Source organism: Numenius arquata, chromosome 11, assembly GCF_964106895.1.
Source record: "Numenius arquata chromosome 11, bNumArq3.hap1.1, whole genome shotgun sequence".
NCBI lineage: Eukaryota > Metazoa > Chordata > Aves > Charadriiformes > Scolopacidae > Numenius > Numenius arquata.
This window is the reverse complement of record NC_133586.1, coordinates 23,043,032-23,063,219: the sequence shown is the minus strand read 5'-3', so window position 1 is coordinate 23,063,219 and position 20,188 is coordinate 23,043,032. Positions and strand designations below refer to the sequence as shown.

Genomic DNA, 20,188 nt, shown 5'->3' with positions numbered 1-20,188 from the left:
CAAAGGGGTTTATGCACCCACACCACTTCTGCTGCGGTAGGGCACTGCGTGAGATGAAGCAGGACTAACGAGCAGCTGCTCCACCTCGGGCACATGATGTTAATAATGATTACAAGGCGGTTTCTCCTGCATGCAAACTAGAAACACGAGCATTTCCCCACTCCTGCCCTCCTAGGTCACCCATTTCTGGTGCTTCTCAAAGCCATGGAAGCACTGAAGCTGCTGTGCTTGTGCAGAATGACCACACGTTGCATGTCCACCTCTTCTTCCAAGCCTGCCCTGGTGCATGTTGTGCACCCTTAGTTTAATTATTAGTATTGCTACTGCTGCCCCTGGGATAATTTTGGCTCTGATGCCTCTGTCTGCTCCTCCAGCTCTCTGATGATTTAGCTGGAGCAGCAAGGACAGGAGTTACCTTTTTCAGGAGAAACTCATCCATGCTCTTCAAGTCGCTAGCGCTGGTTATGATCTGGAGCGAGTCGTTCTGCCACTGCACGGGTTCCAGAGCCACGTTGCTAATCTTGACGCTGCGCTTGCGTTTCACTTTGGGAGACGGTTCCTTGTTCTCCTTAAACTCCCGCCGGTAGATACCGGACAGCTCAGGGCTCCGTGGGGGGGTCAGGTGGTGAGGGCCCAGCTCTACAGGTGATAATTAAAAAGAGGGAAAGAGATTGAAGAGCAGATGAAAAATAATGCAGCCACTAAAACAGGGAGATGGGCATCAGAATAAACCTGTGGAGGAGAAAAGCACTATGTGGTGCTCATAGGAAGATTAAACGTCATTTCTCCTTTGGTTATTTCCTCCATCAAAAGGCGAAACATCTGTCCAGACAGCTGCTGGGAGGATTAGCGACACAGGATTCCTTGAGATCCGTTTTGGATCCCACCCTCTAACCCACTTGCCACCGTTTCAGGTTGACGCCATCCCCAAATTCAAGAGATGTGAACCAGCATGGACATTCCGTTTGTGCAGCTTCCCAACCCGTTTTCCCACAGCAGCCTCAGCTCGACCACACCATTGTACGCCATACTTCCCTTTACAGATACCCTCACCCTATAGATAAGCCAACCTTCCTCGGTTCTCTGTCTTTACCCAAGCCCCTATATATTGGGCTACACTTGGTTGTAGAATAAAGCCAGATTTACACTAACTTTTCCCTCTACCATGAGAGGGAACGCAATTTCTCTGCTCCTTACAACATGGACACCATGCCACCCCACCACTTACCTTCACCAAGCTGCAAGCCAGAAATCACCTCCCTGCTGGGGGCTTCTTGCTCCGCATACAGCTCCAGCAGCTCCGACTGGGTAGCAAGCTTCTCCCGTGGGGTCTTCTTCTCCCCCTGCTTTCCCTTTACCCAGAACCTCATCTTGGCTCGCTGAGGCCTGGAAATAAGTTGAGGAAAAAGGAACCAGTTTAACTAGGAAAATGTCCTTCTCCCCAAAACTATACCACATTTCCCAGACCTTCATGGTGTTTGAGGAGGAGTTAAACCTACACAACTTCTGCCAGAGAAACCAAGCTACATGTCCTCAGAAAAGGCAAGAAACTATAGTTTCACACATGCAGTTGGGTGGTTTGGGACGGGACGTCTGTCCCATATTGTCAAAACTTTATCATGATAGGAGCAGGATGCCTCTTCTAATTGGGCATGTCCATGGTCACATAGGAAAGGTGGGATGAGTAACTCATGTGATGCCTTTGGCTGGTGGAGCTCCAAAGGAGCTGGGGTGGTTCAGCAAGGTGATGGAGAGCAAGAAGGACACAGGAAGGACTCATCTCCAATCTCCCACTGTTTCCTACCTCCCATCTGGAACCAGGCTCTTCTGTGTGGCCACCAGCTTCCCGATCTCCCCCTGAGACATGGTTTTGTGCAGTTTCGTTTGGCCTTCCCCAGAGGCGAGTCGCTGCACCGTCTGTAATGATTCCAAGCAAGAAGCATTTGAAAATGAGACAGGTCTAGGGATGCCAGCTGATTATTTTTTTCCTAACAACAATTAGATATTTCATTTGTTACGTCTTTATTTCTATCTGCCTACAGGTGAAACCCTACAGTCCTGTCAAGCTAGCTACACTTAGAGAAATATTTTAACTACTCCTAAAAAAGAAAGGGATTTTCCTTGCTCCAACTCTACACGGGGTCCAACCTTCTTTCTCCTTGAGCAACCAGTGATGCGAATCAGTGTGCATCAAGCGATGGGTCCTCATGACTCAGCCCACATCACTGGTCCACCATCTTGGTCTGGGCCCAGCTATTCAACCCAGAAGAGCCATGACAAAGTGATTTGGGGTGTTCCTAGCACCAAAGGAACCTTCAACCACATGGATCTGTCCCAGCAGAGCTTCTTCCTCCAACTCTTGTTGAGTACTTTACAGAGAAGACAACCAAAGTCTTTTTGCCAAGGACATGTCAAAATGAAACCTTCAGAAATACGAGATTGTGCAGCTTTAATACAAAGGATCTCCACTTTCACCATAATTGAAAATGCCTTGGTGAAATGAATTGGCAACTAAGGGTGAAATGAATTTGCAATGATTCAACCTAACAGAATTCCATGAAATAGTCCAGAAATAGTCTTGTTATATTAAAAATACCAGCAATTTTTGTTCTTTTTTTCCAGTTGCAAGTGTGATTTCAGAGTTTGACTCCTGGAGGAGACACTTTCAGCATGAGGAAAGCAGGATTGTATCTAAGGATTCAGAAGATGACGGTCAAATATCTCCTGTAGCTTTCCCATCACCTAAATGTCTCAACTGAACACACCGTGGTTTAAAGCATCTCCTTTTCTTTTATTAAAAACATTTCAAACAAAATTATATAAAATATGGGCTGAGGGGGCAGCCACATATATCATATTTACTCTCTTATTTTTCACCCCTGGACTAACTTCTCTACCAGCCAGGAGATGGCAGCACATAAGGCAAAACTGCCACTGAGAAAGTAAGAAACTGCCTAAACCATCCACACCTTTCTTGTTCCTGTTGCTCTCACAGGTTGGTGATGATCACACATCAATTGTGGATGGATACCGGGGAAAAAAAACACCTCAAAACCCATAAAAGTGATTTCCATCCAGCCCAAACTTGCTACTTGCTTTTAACAATGACTTATTAAAATATTTCCTCTCCATGATATAGTTTTGTTCCTGAGTAATTTCAACCTTTCAATCACTTTCAGTACTTTGCGGTTTTTTGGGTTTTTTTTAAATGTATTTTGTGGGGGTATTTACTCCCTTTTTTCTATTTCAAAGCCATTTCAAGCACATGGGTAAGTGCTGATGGTGGCAGGCAGGCTAAGGGCATCGCTGAAGCAATGCGGAGGTTGCTCTATAGGACACCACGTACAATTTCTTTTTGAAATATATATCATATCTACTGCACAAGCAGATCTAGCGTACAGCTTCTGGAGTAGAGCAAAGCAAGTGAAACCCCTGGCTCACGCAGAAGACTGAGTCAAAAACATCTGTAATGCACTTTTTACACAGAACTGGAAAGAGGATTTTCTACCATTGCTACCACCACCCCTCTCCACTCTGCCCCAATTCTTGACCTACTGTGGTTCAGCGTTTCCTCTGCTATCACAGCAACCTCTCCAGGTTTTGAATGTAAAGACAAAAAGGCATTTTTGGAGTGAGATCCTTCTGTTTGAGGGACTCCTCCAAGAAGTTGTGACGGAGAAGGTCCTTGGTTGGATGGAAAACCTCCTCAGATGCCAAGACAAGCCTCTGTGCCAGAAAATCCCCGGCCAGGGAACACCATAAATCATCACGTCGGCAAATGGCAATAGCCAGGGGGGTCTGGAGTTGTCCATTGGATGAAGAGGGGATCAAATATTTTTCCTCTGAAAGAACAACTTGCATTTCACCCTCCCGCGCTGGCAAGAGGTTACTGTGGCCAAGCGAGATGACTTGTCCCAGCAGGCAGCAGTGCTACGTGCTGCGTTGAAGAGTTTCTTAAAGCGCAATGCTCTCTCTGAATGGCTTAGGACAGGAGATCTTCTTTCATTGTTGGCTCTTCAGGCGTGCTTGAGATCAGCTGGTGACAGATACTTGGCCTGATGTTTGTCAATTCGTGGCTTTAGTATGGAGGCTGGAGCAAAACGACTGCTTCACTTTCCAGGTCCCTCTGTCTAAGAGCCTCTGCCGAAGGAGAAGGTATTCAGAAGCTATATCTGGTGTGGTTTCTCTGACCAGGGCTTTCTATTTATCTGCTGCAGGAAAGTTCTCCAGGCTCAGGTGCAAAACAGAAGTGGTACTCAGGTATGTTGACCACCGCCAGGAGCTATTCCTGCCAGTTGCCTCACCTCAAGGCAGGTTATCCTTGGCTATTCACTAGGCAAAAAACTCAAGCAACCTTTGAAGGCTGGTTTTGTCAGGAAGCCCTTTAGCATTAAAGGCACTTTGGAGTCAACTGTACCTTCAGCAGCCACCTTATATACTGGTGCACCTGGGGTTTGAGCTCTGGCCAAAGATGCTCTTGGTCTTTGCTGTTCTGGGATGCCAGGAGCACCAGTTTCCGGTGGGCCTCTACTTACCAGCTGGTGATACACAATCATTGGCTTGAAGGTCAAGAAACCAATGGGCAAAACAGGCAGTGGGGCTGGTGAGCCATCACATGCTCAACTTCACAAGGTCACACGTGATGTCTCTTTAGTCCATCCAGCAGCCCCCAGCCACTGAGCAGCACATTAAAAGAGGCTTTTTTTGGCAAGTTGTAGCTGGAGGCAGGAGCTGTGTGAATAAGCTATTCATGAGCACAAAACCAGCCTGCACAGGGTGGCTGCCTGACTCGTCTTCATGTGAACATCACAAGACACAACAAATGTGTCTACGTAGACATCAACCTACTTGAGTTTGTACCCAAACCAACGTGCACCAGTTCTGCTCTATCATATGCTGCTCCATCACCTACAACACCCAAGTGGGCTCTGCTAATAATACGGAGTCCCTAAATTCTGCTACTTGTGGCGATCCTGACCCAGAAAAGCCACAAGCCAAAGGGCTGGTCCCAAACCTGCAATACAGAATACAGATGGAAACACTGTATGTGTTGTCAGGATACACAGACGTAGGGTATCGCTGAGCACACAACGTCACGGGCAGCGTTTGCTAGAAAGCAGAACTCAACCACACAAGGGGTGAAAGTGCTGACCACCAGTTAGAGCTCGTGATGGAGAGCAGAGGAGAGGACGGACACAGGAGAGACGAGAGACAGTTGGCACCTACTACTACTTGCATGCGGTGAGAGCTGTTAAACCAGGTGAGCAGAGTCCCAAGGAGCATCTCTAAAGAGTGGGATGAGCCAAGTCCCTTCCCAAGGATGGAAATTGCCAAGTGCCTTTTGCACCCCAGCAGGAAAGATTTCTATAGCTAAAAAAACCCTAACACTTTGTAAGAGGGTAGCCTCCAGGAACACAGCACAGCACTCCAGGTCTTTGCTGGGGCTTTTGCCAGGCGATGTAAAATTCCATGTTTTACTTCATAAAATTCTCCCTTTCCTGATCCACAAGCAGGGAGATGCGCTAAGACACAGCCAAGAGAGCTCAGTTCATAGAGCTGCATCTTTCAATCAGGTTTTGAGTATTCCTGGCGCAAACCCCCTGGAAATTTATCAAAAGCAACCTTAAAAATTCACGGAATTTTTAAATCTCTGCCCCTTCCTGTGAGGAAATTATCCTGGGAAAAAACTATCCTCTGTAATAAAAGCTGCTAACAGAAAAGTCACGAAAAACCCTCCTTGGCCATCTGACTTCCCTGGAGAAGCCAATTTTAGGATCACACGAAATGTTTGCCAGACCAACGGCAATGCCATAGCACAAAAAAAATTGCTGATTTTAGTTTTCATGGTTTTCTTCAGTTTTATACTCTGTTCCACATTCAGGACTGTAGCTGGAGCAGAGGAGCAAGGCAGCTCTACTTAGTGCTCCACTTGAGCTCTTATGGCAGGGGACAATTCCTGGTGTTTACCCACACCTCTATGGGAGTATCTCCACCATGTCAGGGAAAAAAACATGAGTGGGCTGGAAGCCGTTGGCCTCTTCCACTCCTGAAACCTCTGGGTTTGTGACTTTCCAAAAGCAGCTTATCCAGGCAGGAGATTAAGCCTGAGAAGCAAATGATCTGCAGCACAGGCTCAGGCAGCTCATGGTGCTGCAGCCTGTGGACACCACTCACTGTGCTTGAAAAAGCCACTAAGGACAGTGGTTTTTTTCTTTCAAAACCCACTATTTAACTCTCACTATATTTTTGTTGCCCAACTGACATTTTTTTGCTTTCTCCAAGACGCTGTCTGCCAGAATTGCTCTGATAATTGAGGACTGAATAATCATCAGGTACCATGGCTAAGGATACAAAATCAAAAGGAATAAGAGGTGCAATATTTACATCGTTTTCTTTGCGTTCAGTTGCTTTTTGGACAATATTTGCTTTGATCTTTTTTATGGATGTGTGTAGATCGTTTTCAAAGCAAAAGGATCTTAGGAGGACTTTAATATTGAGGTTTTAAACCAAAAATAAAATAGGCAGCTGTGCAATACAAGTTGCAATGCTCCAGGAAAGCTATGGAAACTGCAGCTGGTATCAAATCAAGGCAGAAACACCCCCACAGCCAAGATATACAAATGATTTCCTCATTTTGCATCTGTTTCTGCTGTGTTCGCTGAGTTTACCCATCTACGGCATCCTTGGAAGGGGGAGAGGAAGCGGTGGAGGGATCAGTGCAGCTAAGGTTAGCAAAGACAGGCCCCCGCAGCTCCGCTCGCTCCCTTCTTGCATTTTCCCCCACCACGTTGTCCAAAATTACCATTTCGGAGTCACTGTAACAGGCCTGCCCCAGCCGGGCTGCAGGCACCGCCTCGGGATGAGGAGGTTGCTCAGAGGAGAGAAGGAACTCAAAATGGCCATCGTAATCATCTTCCTCCGTATCCCCCTCCCCATCAGCAAAAGTACCTCTAGTCAAGAAATCGGAGCGCGTCCGCGCCATGCGGGCTTTCTTTTTATGGGTCGGTCTGGGAACCTGCTTGACCAAATGATAAAACAAAACAAAACAAAACAGGTTTTAAAATAAAAAAGGAGATTCTACCGATGTTTGGCATCATAGCGCAGCTCAAGTACAGCCTTAAGACAACTCTGAGTGATGTTGCATCCCACGGAGGGGACACAAAAGGACCAGGAAAAACAAAAACCAAGACAGCACGGTGAAAATGGATGGACAATCATGGATGTTACTCAAACGTACATTAAAGCAAACCAAGACAAGACTGCGTTGGACAGTGTTTGCCATCAGGACCACAAGATCCTTTTTATCCAGAGCTGCTACGAATTAATGTTATGGGGGCTTTTTATTCTTAAGAGAAGCTGTGAAGGTTGCCGTACCGTGATATCCCCCTTCCCTATGTCTAGCAGCCCTTGTGCTTTAGAGTTCACTTCTTTGAAGCTTTTGAGGGCAAACTGGCAGAATAAGGTGGTTTTTTCCCCCTCCTTTCCAATAAAAAGAGAAAATAAGCAACCCACAACTTACCTCTCCTCTGCCAGACCCTGGTATCTTAAATGGCTTCCTAGCTTGGTCACCCTTGGAAAGGCCTTGATGATTTGCTTCTCTGCTGAAACACAACGGAACAGAGTTGTTTCATCTTCTCCTAAAAGCCTTCCCACCGCACCAGCCCGGCTTGCAGGAGCGTACAAGCGCCCAAGCAATCAAGACCAAATTGCAAGTTTGAGGTTCATGGGGTTTTGGAATTGCTTTGAATTCTTCAGGATTTGAGTTAATACCAAAGGACAAGACGATACAAAACTCTCCCTGCCATCATGGTGGCTATGGCAGGTACCTTTTCACTTGGGGATTCTCAAATGTGATTGTTCTGTTGCAGAATAAAAAGTAAAATACAGGAATTTTTAAATTTGTTTTTTTCTGTTGCTTGTTCTGTGCATGAACCAGGAAAAGAAATGGAAAGAAATTTTTCTGGGGGGAAGAATATTCTCAAATACACACTTCCAAATCAATTCTCCAGGACCTCCCACAGATTTTCATATGAACCAGTTCGGAAGGAGAGCATCCCGGCTTTGCATCTGACTTAGCATTAAAAATATGCCCATTTAAAATTGCTTTTTGCTCAGCTCAGTCTCTCTTCCGAATAAAACTCTCACCACACTCACTCAGGGGCCGCTGGCTCTATCGGGGGGCGAAGGGCTATTTTTTTATTGACTGCTCCTTTTCTCCATCACGTGTGTCTGGACTTAAAGAACCTGCACAAATTAGACAGGAACCTCCTCCTATTGCAACAGCACATAAACCACAAGACTACTCTGCTTGGAGGTACCTTGAGTTATCAACAGCAAACATTCACTGGTAGCTTTTGCCTTGGAAGAGGCACAGCAGGATTTGTGTGGGGGTGTGTGTGTGTGTGTTCATGTCCTTTTTGAGCTAAATGGCCCAAACCTCTCCAAAATTAGGCAAGACAGCTTAAGCAACACGACAGAGTGGAAGCAAACGTTGTCCCAGGATCCTGCTGTGGTCTCCAGACCCTGTGCTGGAGCAGCCCATCACGTCAGCAATGCGGCAGAGCTGAAGGACTGCTCAGCAGTGTAATTATAAATACATACACACATGTAATTATATATGTGAGCTGTATGCTGTCGTGTTCAGACCCCAAACTCCCTCCAGACAGTTGCTGTTTTATAACCTGCAATGGTAAGACCATCTGAATGACTTTGCCGGCTGTGTTAATTCTAAGGTAAGCAAGAAAAATCCTGAAATTTTCTGCCTTATCTACTCTGACCGCCCAAAAATCCTATGAATTTTTATTTCGTCTTTTACCTTGAGCAATAAACTCCTATCCCTGTCCTGCTAAGGTAAATGAAAACAGTGTCGACCTCTATTAATTCACTTCCTCTTCAAGAATTTGTCTGTGATTATCTCCCCTGGCTTACATAATGCCCACCACATAAGAGACCGAGAAATCACATTTCCAGCTCTTTTTCCTTTTCCTTTAATCTCTGCCCACTTGTTGCTAGAAGATCAAGAAACCCACCTTCATTTCACTAAGGGTTTTGTACAGTCTCCAGAAACAACGCTCTGGGCCATTTGTATAAAATGGTCTCTAGCAGAACAAAAAGCCTATGGAAAAAGCCTACGGAGAAAGCCTACAGAGAAAGCCCACCATCTTTTTACTCACTGGAGGCCGAAGGGATTGTCTTTTGGCATGAAGAACATAGTGCTTGCCCTCGTCTCCTCGGTGGCCTGGTTGGGCATTCGGGGTTGTCGGAGACGCTCTGTCCTTGAGAAGTGGCTGCCTGGGAGGTCCCTGGGGTCCAGAGCTGGTCTGGAATGGCACCGGGCCTCCAGCGCCGATCCTGATTGACCTTCTCTTCGTTCCATGAACATGCTGACAGGTCTGTCTCTGGGGGCACTGTGGGCTGGAGAGCTTCCCCTGGTCCCAACGGTGAGACCTTTAATGTCCACCGATGATGTTGGAGTCACACCTGTGGTGGGGCTGTGCTCCCCTCTGCTCTGGGGGTGCAGGATGAGGACCGACTGAGGCCGGCTGTCTGGTTTTTTGGTTGGTTTGAGTGAGGGGTCCTTCATTCTGCTCTGCTCAGCCCTCTGCAAAGCCTCCACTCTCCCCTGCTGCTCAAAGGCTTTGCGTTGTCTCTCCAGAATTTCCTTCTGCTGACGGATTTGCTCCATCATCTCCCTCTCATTTTGCAGCTGAAGTTGCTTTTGCCGTTCCTCCTTCTCCACGTTGAGCTTTTCCAGTCTCTGGATGACAGAGTCTGGAGAATGAGCCTGTGTCACAGTCGCTGTCCCACGTTCCTTCCTCTTGGTAGAGGACTTCTCCTCTGCCTCCCCTCCCAAGGCTCTGCCCTGGTCTGGCTCAGAGTCCTTCTTGACCTCAGAGAACATAACTGTCCTCTCCTCTCTTTCCACTGCTTTGTTCCTCAGGTTATTCTCCACCAGCTTCACCTTCATGTTGTCTTGTGGTGGAACATAGAAAGTAGGTAGGTTGCTGGAAAGGAAAGTTTCTCTTGGATGTGCCTTGTGTATAACATTTTGGGGGTCACAGACCACACGGTCCTTCACGGTGAGGTTATCGGGTAGCTCCAAGTCTGAAGGCATCCTTCTGCAATGGGGTAAATTGCGGTTCACATCTGCTGCACAGAAAGACTTCTCCTGCAGATGAGCCTGGGGACTGCTAGGCAAAGAGTCAGTGGAAAACGACTGCGCATCTTGCTCATCTAAAACTAAGGAAACCAGTTTATTACTTGGGTTATCTTCACAGCTTAGCATCTCAAAGCTCCCTTGAGAGCTTTCGCTCTCCGGGGTTCCCTGAGGGGAATGAAGTGCTTCAGACACAATCTCAGTGGACCATCGCCGCTCTTCTGAAGGTGACAGCCCACCGGTGGACCGGACTTTGAGCAGCTCCAAGCTAAATTTTGCCTGTTCCAGTTCACGCATCCTCCGGCTTTCTCTTTTTGCACGAACCACTTTTTTCTGGTTGAGATCCTCCAGCGACCTGGGTCTCTCTCTCACAATGACCTCCTCTTCAGTGTCCATCCCGCTCTGGCTACTGGCTCTCTCGTGTCTTTCGTACAATAAATTTGCAGATGTATCCAGTGGGTCCATGTGATTCATCCGATTATTCTCCATCAGCAATTTATGTTCCTCTATAGCTCTCACTCGCTCTTCAAAAGAGCCATCCTCCCACTTAGATGGGTCAGAGCCCTTGATTTCCAAAGCATCATCTGCCTCCAGTCCATCCTCTCCTCTAACTGACCGGCCATTCTCCAGCTGCATCTCTTTCAATCGCTGCTCTTTCAAAGCTCTAAACCTGCAAGAAAGCAGAAAAACAGCATATTGAACCCCTGTGCCCACTCACGTCCCTTCATGGCACTGCACTGGTGGCATCTCATCACCACCACCATCATCACCTCACCACCACTGGCATCTCAAGCAATGCTCCTTGCACATCTGGTGCAAGACAACATGAGTGCATGCTCAGTTTCCATCCTTCTCCTCTTATGCCACGTCTCCTACTCAAGGACTGCCCCAATGCACCTGAAAGCTCCCCTCGTGCCGACGGCAGCAGCTCCAGCCTCCATCCCTGGTCTAGCTTGTTTGTAAGCTGACGGAGCCAGAAGAGCTTAACCCATGGCACCCCCTTGGCTTCTCCATCTTCACCATCCTGCCCAAGCTGCCTCTGGTACAGCCAGCAGGGACTCGTGCCCCACGCCAGGAGCTCTTTGGAGCTCCCAGGTCTTCCACCCTATGTCAAGGTGCTCCACACCTTGCAGGCAGCACCTCCGGAGAACGAACCAAGACCTGCCCCGTGGCCAGCAAGCCAAGGCATGGCTGGAAGCCCTCTCCCCTCTGCAGCAGCTGGCTCCAGTATCTCCTGTCCCTGTGAGACAGCACAGCAACTAGATCGGCGAGGCAATCTGAGTTAAAAATAGGCTACTTAAACTGGTGCTGCTGCCAAGGGGGGAAAAAAAAAACCCTCGTGAGTATTTATGGCCTCAGCTTTCCACTGCCTACGTGCTCCAACCTGAAATAGGCTCTGCTTATGCTAGGAGTGGGATGTGCAGCTAAATAAACTCCTTTGTTAGAAAGCATGGACAAACGAAGGATCAGGGCAGGTTGGGACAGGGTCAGGGATCCTACGAAGGGACACCACCCTGCGTAAGTCACTGTAGTCCGAGCAGTGCCTGCATTCACATCCACCACCTCCCTCCCAATGAGAATAATCAGAAAATGTTTTCGTTTTTAACCAAGGCCAGTGGCGTTACCTGTGTCGTGCTAAATATCCCCTGCACGCCGCTTGCAAGCAGACGACTTGGCTCCTGCTGGCCGTGTATGACTGCTTTGCACGGTGTCCTCGCCAGGCTGCCTGGATGCTGGTGGCCGCGTCATGCCGGCGCTTGGCGTACTCCCGCCAGCAGCTCTGGATGAGATGGGCTGCAAACTGCATCTGCAGGAACCTCCGCCTCTCCACGAAGCCACGCCAGTGGGTTTGGAGGACAGTGGCGGCTTTGCCGAGGACGAGAGGGTCCGGGGATGGTTCACCTTGCTTTCGGCTCTGGTAACTGCGCCAAAATCTCTGCAAACACAGCAGGCAGTTCCTTATAACGGGTGTTGCATGGGGATGAGAGAGAACCTGCCTTCATGGAACCTCTCCAGCTCTGTCTCCCCATTCCCAACTGATTAGGAGTCAAATTTAACTGTAAGTAAGCTCCTTCCTTGGAGAGGGGACCTTTTACCCATCAGCTGTATCTGTAGGATTCGTGGATTTTAATTTTCAATGAAATCAGGCACCATCACCTACCTGTATGATCACTGCCGCTTGCCTTAAGCTGAGGAACTGCCTCCTGCAGAGCATGCTGCGGAACCAGCGCTGCAGCAGCGTGATCCGGCGCAGCACCTCCTGATGCAGCAGGTCCTGCAGAAGCTGCCGCTCCCGCTCCTTCACGAAAACCTGGCAAAAAAAAAAACAACCCCGAAAAACCTCACTAGCATGGAAAGCTCCAACCATCACAAGACAAATGATTTAATGCTGCTGTTTTCTGTGTCCTGGATGCCCAGAAGAAAGTTCACCTGCTGATTTTAGTTAAGCCTCCTCTAACAGGTTCCCGCAGTTTCATCTACAGCCCGTGACTGTCCAAGCTCTGAATTCCAAGCTTTGCTTTCCCTTCGGGGGAGGCAAAACGAGAGCTGTTGTATTAAGGTATGTCTACACACAGACACAGTTTTTTAAAGGCTGCCTCATTACAACCAGACCTGTGCCAGTGTTTAACACAAAACAATATTCCTTACTATTCTGCATTCAATGATATTCAGAGCTTCATTTAAGCCATTGCCTTCTGACACAGAGAAGAAAAATAGTTTCATTAATTAAAACCGTAAATAAAGACATTAATTTTTCATTACAGAAATGCAGGTAAATGTTGTATCTGTATCTTAAAGTCTGAGTTGAGGACAAACATTTACCATTGTTCTTCCAACTTGGTAATTGTCTGGATCAAGTTTTATTTTCTGGAAGAAATCGTGGATATTGTGCTTAGATGGGCTGATGCCTTGCGGCAGAAGGACATGGAAATGGTTGACAAAATCCTGAGAAGAGAAAAAGAAAAACCCATAAAGATTTGGTTAGGTGGGTCCTGCTGTGTCCCTTTCTTCCACAAATAATGGATTTGCTCCACTGAGCGCTTGAAACAGGATCTATCGAGGAGCAGTGGACAGATAGCATTTTACAGACTGGGGAAGGCCAACTTTTCTCTGCCATTTGTGGTTTGACGGGAAACACATCAAAGCAGGGACTCGGCAACGTTCAAATGCCTTTCAGCGTGGGAGGAGAGGTTCTACAGAACCCATGGGGTCATCTCGAGGGAAAAAAATCCTCCAAATTCTCAGCAAGGGTCGCCACGAAAGGGGGTTACCAGCATCTGCAAAACATCTCCGAGATGCTCCATCGGTTACTGCTGTGGAGACTCAAAGAACGAAGGAGGTACGAGAGGAGAGACCCTCCCAAGTAAAGTTGGGATCCATGATCATGGATCAATGGCAAAAAGAAAGCATTGAGCAGTTTTCCTTTTCTAAACAGCTGCTGCGCAGGACACGACATCTGGCCCAAAGCAGCTGCCAGCAGGAAACAGATCAGCACCAGCAAAGCATGAAAGGACTGATGTGTGCAAAACCTGGCAAAAACATGGAAAAGAAGAAAACAGGAAAAGCTGGATAACTCCTGAGCGGTTTAGAGGATGCCGATCACCCTCCCGATGGGACACAGCCAGCACCATCATGACGGGGTGAATGCCATTCCCAGGTGATTTCGAAACAGAAGAGTGTGTGCAAATTTGACACATTTTTTTTTGCAAAAAGGAAGTCCACATTACAGAAAAATGCTGCTTCTCCTCAAAAACCACAATGTTATCTGCAGAGGGGCTTGTAGCCTTCACCTACATCTAGACCAGCTTGCTAAAAATTAACCCATTACACCCACTGCCTTGCATGAGCTATAAATTCATTACTTTGCTAAAACAAACGAGCTAGCAACATTCAGGCAACTATGATAATGATGTTATTATTTAACATCATGTTAGGTGATGGAAGAGTGAAAACATTTTCCCCAACCTGGAAGGAGTATTTGCAGCTGTATCCTGACTGGCGAATGCGAACGGTCTCCAGCATCCCCGTGTACCGCAGCTGCCTCAGCACCAGGCTGTCGTTGAACCGCAGGGGCAGCTGGAAGAGGGAAAACGGGGCAAGGATAAGCAAATATTTCCTTTAACTGAAGTTTTTAAGGGCGCGTGTGGGTAAACGGATTCAGCAGATGTAGCACATCCGCATGACATGCACGTCGGCAACGATGCTGAGGGAAGGAGGGGATGCAGATCCCCAGGAACCGAACTAATCCCACCAAGGCTGAATCCTATTTGCTTCCAAGCAGCCATCAGATGGAGACCTTCAAACAGCTAGATATGTAAAGCTATAAAGGTTTTTTGGAGGCCCCAAACCGAATAAGACCCTCCCCCAGGGGCACTGCTAAGGGGTGAGACTGCGAGCAACTAAATAACCTCTCAGGCATAAAACTTCATCTTTAAATTCCTGGGTAAAACTCCGAAGGATTAATCCACAAGAAAGCATCGCTACTGCAGCCTTCATTTTAAACTGAGGGTCCTTATTCCATGAGACAAATCAGAAAAGGCCAAGTTCAAAAAATATGACGTGTCACTGATTCAGTCTGAATAATGTGGCTTATTCTAGAAGTATCTGCTTTCACCTATGAAGACTTTATTTTAGAGAAGGTTTAGGGCTCAGTAACAGCACAAGTGAACTCACAGTTCTGTAAATCTCTATTATGGGTGGCAGGAGCTTCAATGGAGTCAAATTCATTTATTAAACCCAATATATTTCTCATATAAATTAAAACCATATATTTTTTCATATACGTGTTTTTACAATTACAAGAAGAGCCAGTGCAGTTTATCAAGAGCAACACCCAAGTGATACCATCAACGCTTCCCATTGCTCATATACAATTATCTTCTAAATCCAACTCGATTTGGGGGTTTCTTTTCTTTTTAACCCCCTGTAAAAATTTCCAAGATGATTTCCAGCAGCGCTGCTTTCACGAGATGGGGTTTACCTTTTCGGCATTGGATCGAATGCACTTGACAAAGTAAGGTTCTGCTTGGCCAAGGGTCTCCATCAGCTTGTTGAGTGATGCCTGCAACAGAGAAGACATCTTCAGTTGGGAAACGGAGAAGAGACCACGACGAATAATGAAAATCCAAGCAATTAAATCAGAAAACAAAAAAAAATGGGAATAAATGATGAGTAAACCAGGCAAATGGGAAATTGTTCCCCAAAATGAGTGTTTCAGACCAAAAACTGGGCTGGCTTTGTCTTTGCACCCAAAAAATTAGCTAGACAGAAATACAATGTTGGGTTGTATTTTGAGATCCCTGGTTCAACCTTTGCACATCGGCCACTGAAGCCCAAAGTCACATACTGCTCCACACCAACAAGCTGCTCCTCGCCAAGGACAAAGCAAGGATTTACACCTTCCACCAAACAGCCGCTGATGTTTTTTAAATACAAATAAAATTTTCCTTTTTCAAAAGTGACTCTGCGCAGCATTTATTCCTGGTTTTTAATTGTCAAAAATTTATTGCTGGCCTAAAAATGAATTTTCTTAATGACAGTTTTGCAAAGGGAAGATCTGGAATTTGCAATTTTTTGAATTTTTGAAGGATTTTTGAAGCCTGTGAACCCTAAACACTTCATAGGTTGTTCTTAGAGCAGAATAGCTTCAATGCTGGCCTATTCCTGGCCATATTCCTCTGCTGAAATGCACAGTTGTGATCACTGAGAATCAAGGGTTTTCCAGCTTCCCGTTCTATATTTCCCCTTAGTTCTGCATCATTATTAAAAGTCTAGCCCATAAAAATGAATTTATATTGGCATCACTGCTACGCCCAACTGCTCCAGCAGGATGTCATACCAAGTTATTCCTCCACCTCAGAAATCTTTGACTCTTTTGCAACGAAGCACGTGCTCTTTGAATAAAACCATACTGAAAATCAGAGCGTGCTGAGTCAGTCTGCGGCTGGCCAGGCTCCTCAGCTGGATTTTTATTGCTGTGCCCTATAAATATTTTGAATATCTCTAATTGGCAAGCACATTACTGACATGGTATTAGTTACGTGCCCCAGAGTTCATTACTCCTGAATTCACAGTGTTTAAAACTCAGTTGCGTGAGCGAAATTCTGTTGCATATTTACTCTAAGCTAAGTTAGAAATTTTTGAATATATGAATTGTTAATAAAACAGCATGATAGTAGAAAGAAGCATTTCGCCTAATGATCTGCTTGCAGGAAGCCTTTTTTTCTCCTTCTGATCATTTTAAAGACATCTATATAGGAAGCCTTTCATGTTTAGAAAAATGTATCTCCATCCAGGATCTGGGGAAGAGCAAGGGATGGATCCCACGTGTGATGCAGCTGCGGTACGCGTATATGAATTGCACGCAAATGTCCCCGTTGTTCCCATGGCAGGGAGCAGCAGGAATGCCACGACGGGTGCCTATTAGGAGATATGGATGAACAGAGATGCTACAACATCCCACCATACCCCGCACGGGATGCAGCCTCCTTCCCAAAAAGCCCTGCTGAAATCCTGGCAAGCAAAGCACTCCTGACGCTGGGAATTGTGGAAATCGGATGATATGGTGACCACCGGCCCCATAGGAGCGGGTATTTCCATTCCATCCGCAGCCAGCCGCATCCCGCGGGCAGCAGATGGTGCAGGCACCTGCCGTTGGGAATCTGTAAAGTGCAGGCGACGTCCCCGGATTAACCCCATACCCTGCTCCTTTAACCCTCTGCCCGCAAAACTTTCCAGCCGCCCACTCTTTCACCACCTGCATTCGATCTCTCAGGGCGCAATGAAACCGTTTCAGCATCACCCTTTCCTAGACAGGGCAGCATCCTTCTCTCTAGGGTACCACCAGCATACACAGGATAAAAGGGGAGGCTGTAAATTGCCAGTTTGGGTACCAGCAGTCTAGTTTTCAACTGCAAAAGCCATTGCTGCTCTTACAGCATCCTCTAATACAGCTATTTCCCCTACAGATTACCGTAAAATCAATAGGAGATGGAGCAGCTGCAAACCCGGCGCTCAGGCATTAGCCACAAGGCGGCATTTATCAGAAAAAAACCCACCACCCATACCCAGAGATAGGAAACGTTTGTGTTTCCTGCCTGTGACCCAATTCCACGCGCCACAATTTTATTAGCCTGCTCTTGACTTAAAAAAAAAGAGAGATCTTGTTGGCTTGCACCAGGCTGTGCTCTTGAGAAAATGCTTCTCTCTTAAAAGTGTTAAATGAAATTAGGGCTGGAGAGCCTGGCGTCGGTCTAAGAGGAGAAGCAGGTGGTCATACCAGAGCTACCTCCGACTCAAATATGGTGTTATTCATTGAAATAAAAAAAGGACGTTTTGTAGACACAGCCCTACATTGTCAATTCACCGCTGGGGAGCATCAAAAACTGTAAAGAAAAGGTATTAAAATGAGCTGTTTTGCTGCAGAGGGGCAGGGGGGAAACCTTCACCACGTTTAGTGGTTTTTTATTTGTATGCGCTGTAAAAATATATATAAAAAACTCACTCACACACCCTGAGGCTTTTCAGAGTTTTGTTTGAAGGATGAACGGGTTTCGAAAGGCTTTTCACTCTAAGACACCCCTGTTTCAACCCCTCTGTGGTATTGTATGAATTAAACTCTGTGTATTTTAATTACTATACCATTAGACTAGACTAAGCTTAATGTATATATCTCTCTACAGACCTGCATTCTGCAAATTGTATATACGTAGATTTATATATATACACGTGTGTGTGCATTTATATACTTAATTACTTAATCTTACCCATATCTAAGCATGGAGACTTTCTAAAAATGACCCACAATCTCAAAAAATGAAAATAAAATTACAAGTCCAAACCAAGCCGGACTTGCTTAGAAACTGATTTTTAACTGAAAAGCTGCTTTCTAATATTATCACCTGCTTGTGCATGTGTCTGGTAGCAGTTTCCAAGCCCTGGTGCGCATATTGGAGGATTATTTTTGCTGCAGCTATTCCCAGGGACGGCCGGCTGGCGCACAGCGCCGACAACACAACAAATGCTGTGTCAATCCCTCCTCTGCCTGCCTGCAGGAGACGCAGCAAAATGTTTTGACCTTCCCGCCCCTATTAAAACTCACGTTCTGGCTAAGCTGAAAACAGATTGAGTTGCAGATGCTGACTGCAAATAAGAAGATAGTAAAAATGTCATTTTGGGATTTTGTGGTTTCTGGACTGGGCAGAGGAAGCGTCACGATGTGATGGCTCGGGAAGGGAGGTACCAGAGGGCAGGGATGCACCAACCCCTCTGCTCTGCAGCTCATCCGCACATCATAGAGTCATAGGATCATTCAGGTTGGAAAAGACCCCTGGGATCATCGAGTCCAACCATCTACCCTACTCTATGAAGTTCTTCCCTACACCATATCCCCCAACACCACATCTAAATGACTCTTAAACTCATCCAAGGATGGTGACTCAACCACCTCCCTGGGCAGCCTGTTCCAGTGTCTGATCACTCTCACTGTGAAGAATTTCTTCCTAATGTCCACTCTAAACCAACCCTGTTGCAGCTTGAATCCATTCCCTCTTGTTCTATCGCTATTTGCTTGTGAGAAGAGACCAGCACCAACCTCTCTACAACATCCCATCCTGCTCTACTGTGTCATCTCCCCAGTATCCACCATTGCCCTTGTTTCTCTCCATTTACACCCTTTAGGTTGCTCCAGGTGTCTCCCAGCTTACCCAAGCCACCTCCTCAGCAAAGTTCATGTCCTAAATGGCGGCGACGATGGGACAGGACTGTGCCTGCCAGTGTGCTCCTCAGCACCCTGGGGACCCGGAGCAGGCATTTGCTTTTAATTCACCTCTCTGTATCAAAGGCAAAGGATTACCTGGAACTGGGCACTGATGCTGGGTGGCTTTTTCTTCTTATGGAGGTGGAGGAGAGATTTGGTAATGCGGTCGTGCAGCGTCAGGTTGGTGAGGTGCTTGAGGGACTTCACGTCCAGCATGTGCTGTAGAAGAGGGAGACTCCATTTGTTCTTATATAAATATAAGAATAATTAGATTTTATCGGCATGCTATCTGATATATCCCTCTTGGTACCCTCTGCAGGGCTTCCTTAGGGTGACCACCCTACTTAATGTCAACAGGAAACACTGAGGGATCGCTTGAAATGTAGCTCTGCTCAGATCCCTCACATCACGTTCTCTGAGCTCCTCTGAGGACTTGCCAAAGGCATCTTTGACCATGAGAAATCTGGCTCTCCTACCTGCTAAGGGCTGCAGACAAACTAGTCACGGTTAATGAGCAGTTCATCGATTAACTGTGTCTGTGCCTCTCCAGCTGCAACGTGCACATAGAGAGGAGTAAAACCAAAGTTTGCTCCTCCTGGTCCTCCATTCCCGACCACCGACACAGCATCAGCGAGGACCACGGCAACGATTATTCTTCTAGATACAACAGACCTCTTGGCATCTTTTAAAACACAGTAAATGCGGCCAAGTTGGAGGGAAACTGAATATTAGACGAGCCTGTTGTTTACCAGGTACCAGCCCTCTTGCATAACCCACCTGCTCATTTTAGTTTAGAGACTTAATTATCAAATTTCACCAGCACATACGTAGTCCTTCCAAGGAGGAGGAGAAAAGAAGCCAGAGCAGGTCCAAGAAAGGAGGATGCAAGTGCTCACACGGCACTCTCCCAGCACAAATCAGGGCTGAAACCCTTTGCTTTTACATAAATTAAAGAGCCCTGAACAGAGCTGAGTTGATCAAGGTCTTGATGTAGACACAAGTGGTCTTCCTCTCACCCATCACTGTACCTACAGCCTTAACCCACGGACCAGCAAGATAAAAATGCTGCTTCTTGCTCACCTTTGGGAGATTGGGTTTGGCTTTGAAGTTCTTATTTCGCCTGGGGAGATAATAAACGGGCCAGATTAATCCATGCGTGCAATTGCAGAATGAAGGAGTTTGTGAAACAAGACCTTCCAAATCCCCTTCAGCAGCTGCCTCCTACAACCTGCGCTGAAACTGGGCTGCTTCTACATGCTGCAAGCCAGTTTTAC

At 46.6% G+C, this 20,188-nt stretch overlaps 1 protein-coding gene across 1 annotated transcript in view; it reads right to left on the bottom strand.

The window, feature by feature from the left end:
- MYO9A (myosin IXA) overlaps positions 1–20,188 on the bottom strand; it is a 152,650-nt gene that overhangs the window by 13,475 nt on the left and 118,987 nt on the right. Inside the window, exons 17-29 of the mRNA XM_074156627.1 lie at positions 19,995–20,034; positions 19,011–19,133; positions 15,138–15,218; positions 14,123–14,233; positions 12,980–13,102; positions 12,318–12,467; positions 11,782–12,092; positions 9,174–10,826; positions 7,520–7,601; positions 6,803–7,018; positions 1,805–1,917; positions 1,229–1,386; positions 416–639 (exon numbers count right to left, since the gene is read on the bottom strand). Of these exons, the coding sequence (XP_074012728.1) occupies positions 416–639; positions 1,229–1,386; positions 1,805–1,917; positions 6,803–7,018; positions 7,520–7,601; positions 9,174–10,826; positions 11,782–12,092; positions 12,318–12,467; positions 12,980–13,102; positions 14,123–14,233; positions 15,138–15,218; positions 19,011–19,133; positions 19,995–20,034 (3,385 nt within the window). The remainder of the gene's footprint in view (positions 1–415; positions 640–1,228; positions 1,387–1,804; positions 1,918–6,802; positions 7,019–7,519; positions 7,602–9,173; positions 10,827–11,781; positions 12,093–12,317; positions 12,468–12,979; positions 13,103–14,122; positions 14,234–15,137; positions 15,219–19,010; positions 19,134–19,994; positions 20,035–20,188) is intronic.